This window comes from Telopea speciosissima, chromosome 5 (assembly GCF_018873765.1).
Source record: "Telopea speciosissima isolate NSW1024214 ecotype Mountain lineage chromosome 5, Tspe_v1, whole genome shotgun sequence".
Taxonomy (NCBI): domain Eukaryota; kingdom Viridiplantae; phylum Streptophyta; class Magnoliopsida; order Proteales; family Proteaceae; genus Telopea; species Telopea speciosissima.
Window position 1 is genome coordinate 20933008 of NC_057920.1, and position 10273 is coordinate 20943280.

Sequence of the window (10273 nt, forward strand, 5' to 3'; positions counted from 1 at the left end):
TTGGTAGAGACTGATACCCATTCTTAGCCAATCATCTATCGGTGGATCAATATAAACAAGGATAAAAATATTAATAAAAAAAAGGGAGACTGTTCTCTGTGCCGCAGCGCAGGTTGTGCTCAAGCACATGGGTCTGTCACGCAGGGGTCAGGGTGGTCATTGCACTCACCCCCATGTGTCTATGCACAGTCTGCGCTGCAGCACTGAGAACAGTGCCCCTAAAAAAAACAAAAAACAAACAAATTTTTTGAAGAAAACAAAACCGATCCAGATCGGTACCAACAGAGACTGATACCGATGCCGATTACTAAACCCTGCTGCCAAGTCGACAACATGCTTGAAGCGGACTGTTACAGGAGTTGGCGAACCCAGACGAAGCTGACTTGCTTGGTTGAATTTCATGCTCACCCCGATCTCATGGTTCATCTCGTGAGAATGAATCTTCGTAACGGTTTACAACCTCTTTTTGAAACCCCTTCCATCTTTGCGAGAGGACTCATAAGTGGGCTCAATGTTCGGACCACAGAATTAGCGCCGTAGTGCTTGTGTTCTCCATGAATTTCGCAGTAGAGAGATCCTCTGTGGTGACAATGTCAGAACGCCTTACATCCCAGCCCGACTTGGCTGACTTTAGTATTCCCCCTCTTTCCGTAAACTAGAATCGTTGGTCCGAAAGAAGACCTTCATTCAATAATCAATTGGGACTTGGGAAAGCTTTTCTGCTGAACTTAACTTAGTGAACCTACAAACTTTTGATTTCGAGAATGCGTATCCCCACCAAATTTTCTGGTTCCAAGTTGGCAATTATGAGTTTGAGAATCATGGAATCATCGTCTAAGGGGCAATGGCAAGAAGTACTTTATAACTGTCATGAAATGAGTGAAGCAGGAGCTCTAGTGGACCCTTCCGTGTTCCCACCCATTCTCAAAGCGTGTACCAACCTTGGGTTCTTGACTCAAGGATATTCTATTCATGCGCATGTTATCAAGAAGGGATTGGAATCGTACCCTTCTATCGGCAATTCCACTCTGGATTTTTACATGAAGAGCGAGGATATGGATTCTGCCTTGGGTGTTTTTGATTCCCTGAGGAGTAAGGACTCAGTTTCTTGGAATATAGTCATCCATGGGTGCTTTGATCAAGGTGCTTCTGAGGATGGGTTGTGGTTGTTTAGAGAAGCGAGGGTTGCAGGCTTTGAACCAAACATCTCCACCTTGGTGCTCGTATTACAGGCTTGCCGACGTTTAAGAGCTCTCCATGAAGCTTGGATCATTCACGGTTTCATAATTCGAAGTGGGTTTTCAGATATTATTTCAGTTCAGAATTCTCTATTGAGTATGTACGTGGACTACTCTAATATAGAATCTGCACGTTGTTTGTTCGACAGAATGCCTGTTAGAGATGTTATATCATGGAGCGCGATTATTGGGGGATTTGTACACTGTGGGGAAGCTGACGTTGCAATTGGATTGTTCCAAGAGATGTTTTCTGTACCCCATGTCCAACCAGATGGCCTTACGGTAGTAAATGTTCTTAAAGCCTGCACTAGTCTGGAGGACATTGATCTTGGAAGAATGCTCCACGTTTTTGTGATCTGTAGAGGTTTTAGTTCTGATTTGTTTATTGAGAATTCGTTGGTTTGTATGTATTCTAAGTGTAATGATTCTGATTCGGCTTTTAAAATTTTTTGTGAGGTTCCTCAGAGGAATATTGTTTCGTGGAATTCTATCTTATCTGGATTTGTCCATAACAAGCGGAATTCAGAAGCTGTAATATTGTTTATTACAATGGTCGAGGCTGGAATCGAGGCTGATGAGGTGACCATGGTTACTCTTCTTCAAGCAATCAAGAACCTCATACACCCACTGCACTGCCAATCTGTTCATTCCATGGTACTCCGTAGGGGGTACGAATTGAACGATCTGGTGTTGAATTCTTTAATCGATGCCTATGCCAAGTGTGATATGGTTGATCTTGCTTGGAAGCTGTTCAAAAGAATGACAAGGAGAGATATGATTTCATGGAGCACAATGATTGCCGGTTTCACCCATTGTGGGATGCCAAATGAAGCAATTACCATCTTTCAGGAGATGAATCAGTTGCAGGAGAAGCCAAATGCGGTTACCATGCTGAGCCTTTTGGAGGCTTGTGCGGTTTCAGCTGATCTGAGAAGGTCAAAATGGGCCCATGCTATTGCAATTAGAAGAGGATTGTCAACGGAGGTGGAAGTTGGAACTGCCATCCTAGATGTGTACTCCAACTGTGGGGAGATAGATCTTTCAAGAAGAGTGTTTGACCACATGCTTGAGAGAAACGTAATATCATGGAGTGCTATGATAGCAGCATATGGAATGAACAGTCGTGCAAATGATGCACTTGCTTTGCTTGCTGAGATGGAATTGCAGGGTATGAAGCCGAATGCTGTAACAATCCTTTCAGTGTTGTCAGCATGTAGCCATGGGGGATTAGTGGAGCAGGGGCTTTGTTGTTTTGAAAAGATGGTTCGAAATCATGGGTTTGAGCCTCGTTTAGAGCATTACTCATGCGTTGTTGATATGTTGGGTCGGGCTGGGAAGCTCAATAGTGCAATGTATATGATCAAGAATATGCCTGAAGGGATCAAGGCGGGAGCCAGTGCCTGGGGTGCTCTGTTGAGTGCTTGTAGGAGTTATGGAAACAATGAAGTTGGTAGAGGAGCTGCAGTGCATGTACTTGAGTTGGAGCCCTCGAAATCAGCTGGTTATCTGCTGGCATCAAGCATGTATGCCGCAGGTGGATTATGGGGCAAAGTGGCGAGGATGAGAGGGTTAGTGAAGGAGAGGGATGTCAAGGTTGTGGCGGGTTACAGCTTGGTGCACTTAGAGAACAAGCCACATAGGTTTGTAGCCGGAAAGGTGACTCACCCGCAGGCTGGCGAGATACATGCAGTAGTGAAGCACTTGCATGGTGTTATGAAGATTGATGGGAGAAACGAGACACTTGAAGATTCCTTTACGTGCTGAAGTTTGATTTACCCGTGTAGAAGCAAGAAGGCGGGGCCTAGGTGCCACTACATTTAACACCTCTCACTCCCCTGGCAGCTAACACCTCTCACTCCCCTGGCAGCCAGAAGCAAAGTACTTTGGAAAAATAGAGCGATCAACTTGCCGTAAGGTACTCCAATCCAGTTTACTCTCTCTGGGTTCCTTTCAATGCTCCTCTTGTTTCCAGATGAAAGCTATGTTTAAGTATAGTTTTCAAGTAAATTATACTCCTTGTACTGATTTTTCCCGAGGATTTTTCTTTACATGGGCTTTACCAGTAAACAAACGAGCTGTAATTCCTTTAACATTTCATCTGTGTCCCTATGCAGGTGGTTGGATTTTTGACATGAAGCATATGTTGCAGCAAATTCTCTTAGTGGAACACATGCTTTCCAATTGTCCAGAACATCCATGATAAGAGGGTCACATTACTAACATTTTGCCTTTACCATGGCCCTTTGGGAAGGTTGAAATCATCTTTCTTGCTCTCAGTTGTTCAACTGGCAGGTTCAGGTTTACCTACCGAAAGATTAAGCTCTGGCTATCGTCTTCGCTGATCTGATTATTTTTTATCCTATAGAAGGAAGAGTCGAGCAAGATGACCTGGATCAAGTTTGGTTTTGCAGGCCTAGTGGTCCAAGAGGGAGCATGTCTGGGCCAGAAGTATTGTGAACCTAAAGTACTGAACCCAATCTACAGCATGTTTCTGAGACAGATAAGGAAGGAGGAGCCGTCTTTGATCTGATAGACTGTCACACCATGAGTTACTTTAATTTGAAACTGTGAGGCTTTGTTTGGTTGTCAGGGGAATGCAAATTTTTTGAGGTAAAGTGAAATTTAGTTTACAAGGGGAATTTTTTTAAGTGTTTGGTTTTCAGTGAAATCTATTTTACATGGAGATTAAATTTCCCTTGCAAGTAGATATTGCATTTTTTATTTCCCGACCAAAATTGGAAGTAAAATCAAAACCCGAGCTTGAGTCGTGTTCTCTCAATTGAAATATCAAAAATCCTAGCAGCTTTATTTCTTTCTTTGAGAAACTCAGAAGTTCTGAGGCGTTGATTCTCTCTCTCTCTCTCCCTCTCTGAAGCTTTGAAGCTCTCCAAGGAAGATCAACCTCTCTAAAGGATGCTGGTTTTCTCTCTCTACGAAGCTCAGAAGCTGCTTTGAGCAAGATAAGTTCAGCAACTCTGCTCTAATCAGGTATAGATCATTTGTATTTTTCTGATTTGAATCTAAATAGAATAAATCTATTTCAATGAGTGAAAAAAACCCTAGGTTTCCCCACTGCTGTCATCTCTTTCCTTCTTCTTCTTTTTCATGTTCCATACTTAGGCTTGCTTTGTTTGATTGTCATTTCATCATTATATCACTGGAGGATTTCACCTAAAATAAAGATCTCTAAGGTTTATGGGTTCTAGCCTCACCTAATATTAGTTTCATTCGTTGTTGCTCCTTTATTATTGTTGATTTAAACGAATTGCTTGATCTGTCGGATAAACTAGGTGCTTTATTGTGCTCCATTATATAATGTGTGATCTTCATTGTTTCTCCTCTTTTCTAATAAAATAGTTTATTCATACAGGAAACAAAAAAAAAGAAGGGGAAATCTAATAGCTGAGTAATCAGAAAACAAAAGGATTAAAGGTCATAAACAAATGTGAATAAAATAAGAGCAGATGAGCATGTTTTCTCTCCTTCTGTATTTAACTTCCTGGTGGTTTTATTTATTTGGGAAATTTACACTTACCTCCCCTGAGATATCGATTAATTACCGATACATCCCCGATGCATCCACCTTTCTTCACTATTTACACATATCTCCCCTACTTTTCTAAATATTTAATAACTTAATCCAAGCCGTTAACTTGTTTCGAAAAACGTTAAGACTTTTTACTATACTGACCATATTGCCCTTTATTATAAACAAATGCCCTTGAGAGAGTCTGGACCCCTTGACTTGAGTAAGCGTTTGTGATTGAATTCACTATTGACAAAGCTGATGTGGAAGCCTCTGTGATGGAGAAGCTTTGTGACCTTGTGCATAGGGTCTTCCCCCACCGCAACAGATTCTCTCTCTCCTTCTCTCTCTCATAACCATTACTCGGAAGGTGGCATTTAGAGAATTTGATAAAAACAAAAGGATCTGTGGTGATTTGTGTGGCTGAAGGAGCAAGATGACAAGATGGCTTAGTGATGGAGTGGGTTGCAATGGCTTGCAGAGGTTGGTGTGATGTTGAGTTGCAGTGATATCGCAGGTGTGCGGTTGGAGATGCAGAGTGCTCAAATAGTGACGGATGACAGCAGCAGGGGCTGAGTTACTTCATACGGGAAAGGGGATTGAGTGGGGCTGGCGATGTTGGTAGCGGGAAAGAGGATGTGGTGCGGCTGGGCAGCATTGGTATTGTTGGCGATGGTGAAGCGGCAATGGCAGTGGCAGTTGCAGGTTGTGATTCGATTAGGTTTTAAAAGAAGAAGGAGAAGAGGTAGTGAAGGGGTGAAGAGGGTTTCAGTTGCAGGTTAGGGTTCTTCAAGAAATAAGGTTCATTTTAGCCAAAAAAAAATGCATCCCTTGTCTCTTTTTCTTTCTGAAAACCAGAAAATCATTCAAGCTCTAGAATCAGAAAAACCAAGAAAAAACCTTCCATCCCTTATTTCTACTCTTGAAGAACCCTAACTGGTTCTTCTTATCATCCACCCTAATTTCCAACTTACGATAATATTCAAACCAGAAATCAAAAGGAAGATGAACAAGAAACTTCGATTATTTAACCCGGCCTGCTTCCTTCATTCATACCATATTCACTCCTCTCTATTGTAATCCACTACGAACCAAAGACCACATATATTTGAGAATCACTTGAATGCAAATCCGGTAAAGTAACAAATGGCTGCCAATTCCGAAATTAATCAATCTGCACAAATTGAAGCCACATGATCTGAAATTCAGAAATTGATATTAGAACTAGACAAAGCAATTGCTGTAGCAGAGAACTTGGAAGATTCAGTTTACAGGTTCTTGAGGATGATGAATTTCTATCAAATCACTGCAACTTTGGCAGTGGTATCCTCAAGAATGAAGACCGAAAGATCTTTAGAGCTTTAATTTCTAGAGATGAAGGAATGGTAGAGAAGATTGTGGCACAGATTTCATCATGCTCGTTTAGTGCAAGAAGAAGACTAGAGGGGTCAAAAAATTTGAACATATTAATTTCCTTAATTCCGAGGAAGGTGTTTAGTTCTGCAGTACCAAATTCCAATTGTGTTCCCTTGACAAAAGAGATTAGTCCGAAGAATGACTCATGGCATTTTATGCGCATGTTACAGTAGAAAAGCCATACTAATCAAGTATAGCAGACAAGTGAGGGATAGATTACACCTGTTTTTCCATTAAATAAATCAGAGATGTTGAGATGGAAAATATGTTAAGCCAAGACATATCGTTCTTGCGTGATATTTCTTGCTACAAAGAGATCCCAACTTTGTTCATTTTTCTCAGAATCGAAGAGAGGAACCTGAAGGTGAGATGATTCATCACGCAATCCCTTATTCCTTCCGAAAGTCATTCGAAAAGTTAGGGTCTCAAGAAAAAGGTAGAGATTTTGAAGAAATTAAGGGTTTGAGAGAGATAGAAGAGTGATTTGATCAAGGTTTGGTGAAAAGCTGTGAAGATTTGTAATGTCTCAAAATATAAATGTCTCCATGTTCATAGATGTTTGCCGTATGGCAGTTTAGTTGGCAGTCAAATTTAGACATGTCTACCTTAATCTATAAGGCTGCGTTTGGAACCCAAGAAAAGAAGATTCTCCAAATTTTCTTGGCTTTCATATTTTCTGGTTGTTTGGTTGATAAATTTAAGAAAGAAAATTTTGTTTAAAAAAAATAATAATAATAATAAAAATTACAAAAGTTTTCTATCCAACCCTAAAACTAATCTCGTCCTCCACACAAGGAATGGAGGGAAAACTTTTGCTCTACTCCTCCCTGAAACGAACTCAGGCTCGATCTCCCTCATCTTTTCAATCTATCTCTCGGATCTCTCTCATCTCTCAACACAAAAGTCCGAAATCTTCACTCTCTAAGCAGATCTCTTCAGATCTGAGTTGTTAGTCTCTTCTTTGCTCCCTAGCTCTTTCTTCTGGTTGTTTGTGACTCTTTTGCTTGATTTTTTGTCCGAAACTGCAGGTGAAGGCAAAGGCGCTGGAACACCCATCACTTCTAAACACCCTTGTAGGGGCTGAGCGAGGGCCAATGTAAGCCCACCGCTCACAGCATTTGCAGTTCTCGATTAGAGCTTCTGACGAGGAGTAAAGCCTTTCAGCCTTTCAGGTATACATTCCTTCCCCTTCCTGCTTTCTCTTGAATACCTTCTTCTTCCCTACACTATTTTTCTTCTTCTGGTTTTTGGAGATTGGAGATCCAATCTGGCTGTCGATGGCCACTTTTCTCCTCATATTCCTCTACTTTCTAATTGAACTCCATGTTTCAACTAGTTTCAGTATTTAGGAGTCTTTGTTGCAATACTTATTATTTTCGCAACTAATTTACACGGTCAGGGGGCCTCTCAAGTGCCCAATTTCTTATTAATTATTAACATCAAACTCTGTTTCCAGTAGGGAGAGACTTTTAATCCTTCTTGTTAGTTATTGAATTAGATTTCTGAATAAAATCTTAATTTCCTGGCTTAGCAATGTTTTGGGTTGGAAATCCAAATCTTCAGTCTTGCCATAACGTAAGGGTGTCAATGGGTCAGTTCGGTCCAGTTTCGGTTCGGACTTTTCGGTTTCGGTGTGGCTTTTAGAGAAACCGAAACAAAACCAATAAGGATTGTTCGGTTTCAGTGCGGTTTGGTTTCGTGTCGGTTTCGTTATGCGCCATATTTGAGCAATTGAGCTTAATTCCAGTTTGGGAAAGGTCATAAGAGGCTTCAACCCTAGCCTATCCTTATGAGTTAAGAAACATTCAAAACTGGGTCACTGCAGATTTTGCCTTTCAAAGGCAGTCAGGTTTGTACAGCCCAAGTTGCAACCTACTCATAACTAATGCTGCAGAAATTGAGTCTCAATCTCTTAGCATAGATATTGAGTAATTCGGTTCTGTAATTTCAAAATGAAATTCTGCCTAGTGAAAGGTTAAAAGTTAAAACTGATGCTGCTTGCACCCATAATATTCACAACCCCACATTGGATTTCCTCTGTGAAAAGTGCCTTATACATTTACTTGAAATATACAACTCATCTTTCAATTTTCTAATCCTCTGTGAAAAGTGCCTTCTACATTTACATGAAATATAGTCCTCATGAATCGGTTACAAGTCGGATGAAGCTTTGACCTCCAGAGAAGGCCAGGTGACCGAAACATATCATGAGCCATGAGGGAAGCAACGAGAGAAAAAATGAAGGAAAGCCTCAAGTGAAAACGAACCTGCCGCTGCCGATTGCTTGAGTGCGGGTGAGAATCGAGAGTTGAGAGCTGGTTGTGCCGTTGCCGTTGCCTGACTGCTGCCGCTGAGAGTCGATAGTCCCTTGTTGAGGTCTTGAGTGACCACTGACCACTTACCTTGAATGCCGCTGAGAGCATAGTTCGAGAACTCGCGAGATCTCGGCAAGTTTCTCGGTTTTTTGGGAAACCAAGATGAGATGGGATACGATACAAAATAATACAAGATCTCGGCGAAATCTCGGCAAGATCTAATTTCAGGTCGAGATCTCGGGTTGACCCATGGAAATGACCCATCGACTATGTATTTACTTACCTAACTCGACAGAACTCGACATATCTCGGCGAGATCTCGGATCTCGGGTTGACCCATGGAAATGACCCTTCTACTATGTATTTACTTACCTAACTCGACAGAACTCGACATATCTCGGCGAGATCTCGGATCTCGAGTTGGCCCATGGAAATTACTCATCTACTATGTATTTACTTACCTAACTCGACAGAACTCTTATATGCTTGTTGTGGAGCACTATATGCAACATTACAGCAACACTGTTATGTGAAGACTATGTGACACTAGCAGGGACTGAATACTTGATTCAAAGTCATTTTATGTGATGATAGTTGTAACACTGTCAAACAGTTTGATGTATTACTTTAACATTTCTAATTCTTAATTAAGTTGTTTAGCTATTAATTGAATGTTTTGCTTGCTTTCTATTACTAAATTATGTGTAGAGTAGGGTCTTTTAGTAAGTCATCGCCTACCAACCTATGGTTCGAATTGAAACTCATATTTGGACTTTGTTTTTGCAAAATCTGATAGTGTCATAGTGTTTAAATGGTCTAAAATAAGCTGAATACCAAGTTTCAAATCCAAACTAGGTCTAAAACCCACCGAGTTGAGGCTTCGAGTCGAGAAAAAAAAAATGCACCAACTCGGCGAGATCTCACCATCTCAGTGAGATCTCGACTCAACTCAGTTTTTCCAAGGGCCAAGTTGGTACCAAGACCCGAGTTTTAGTACCTTAGCTGAGAGTCGAGTCGAAAAAATGAAAACGAAAACCTGAAGGTTGAAAGTCTGAAACGGTTGAAAGAGTGAAACTATGAAAGGGATTTAGGGATTAGTCTACTAGGGTTAGGGTATTTAGTTTTTTTTATTTTTACTAGGGTTTGTGTCGGGTCGGGTCGGGACTATCGAGCGGGTTCAACGGTGCACCGGCGGCTTAGACCGAACCGACCCAAAACCGAATGAGCTCTAAACCCACAAACCAAAGCCGATCCAATAAGAGTTCGGTCCGGTGTGGTTCGGTCTCATCCGGGTCAGGTCGGGCCGGTTTAGGTATTCACACCCCTACCATAACGATTAAAAAAGCTTCTGAAATGATCTTCCCTGGAAATGCCCATATAAACAAGATTTTTGAACCTCTGCTTCCCAAATACTAACTCTGTCCTAAAGATGCTTCAAGATTACTTCTTTTATTTCATTATCAATTCTCTTATAAGTAACATCTATTCTCCAGAACTTCTCAAACATATCTTTAATCCAAAGAAACCTCTTCATTTTAATGAATGAAAGCTTCTGTGTCTTGGCATCTATGCTTTGAAGGCAAATACTTAACAGATTGGATTGGCCCATGGAGTTGGACCACCTTGGCACCTCATACAAAAGGTCAAGCCGAGATGATGGGAATGGGATTACCTTGTGAACAAGATTATATAGCTTATTATACTTTTTCATTAGCAAGATCAAGGTCCTATCGTTTCTAAGTAGAAGAATTCCTTGGTAGATCTCGAGAATTAGGGCA

At 41.1% G+C, this 10273-nt stretch overlaps 1 protein-coding gene across 1 annotated transcript; it reads left to right on the forward strand.

The window, feature by feature from the left end:
* Positions 1–760: 760 nt before the first annotated feature.
* Positions 761–3034, forward strand: LOC122661031 (pentatricopeptide repeat-containing protein At2g17210). Its single transcript, XM_043856331.1, has one exon. The coding sequence runs from the start codon at positions 765–767 to the stop codon at positions 3000–3002; it is 2238 nt and encodes a 745-aa protein (XP_043712266.1). The 5' UTR covers positions 761–764; the 3' UTR covers positions 3003–3034.
* The last annotated feature ends 7239 nt before the right edge of the window (positions 3035–10273 follow it).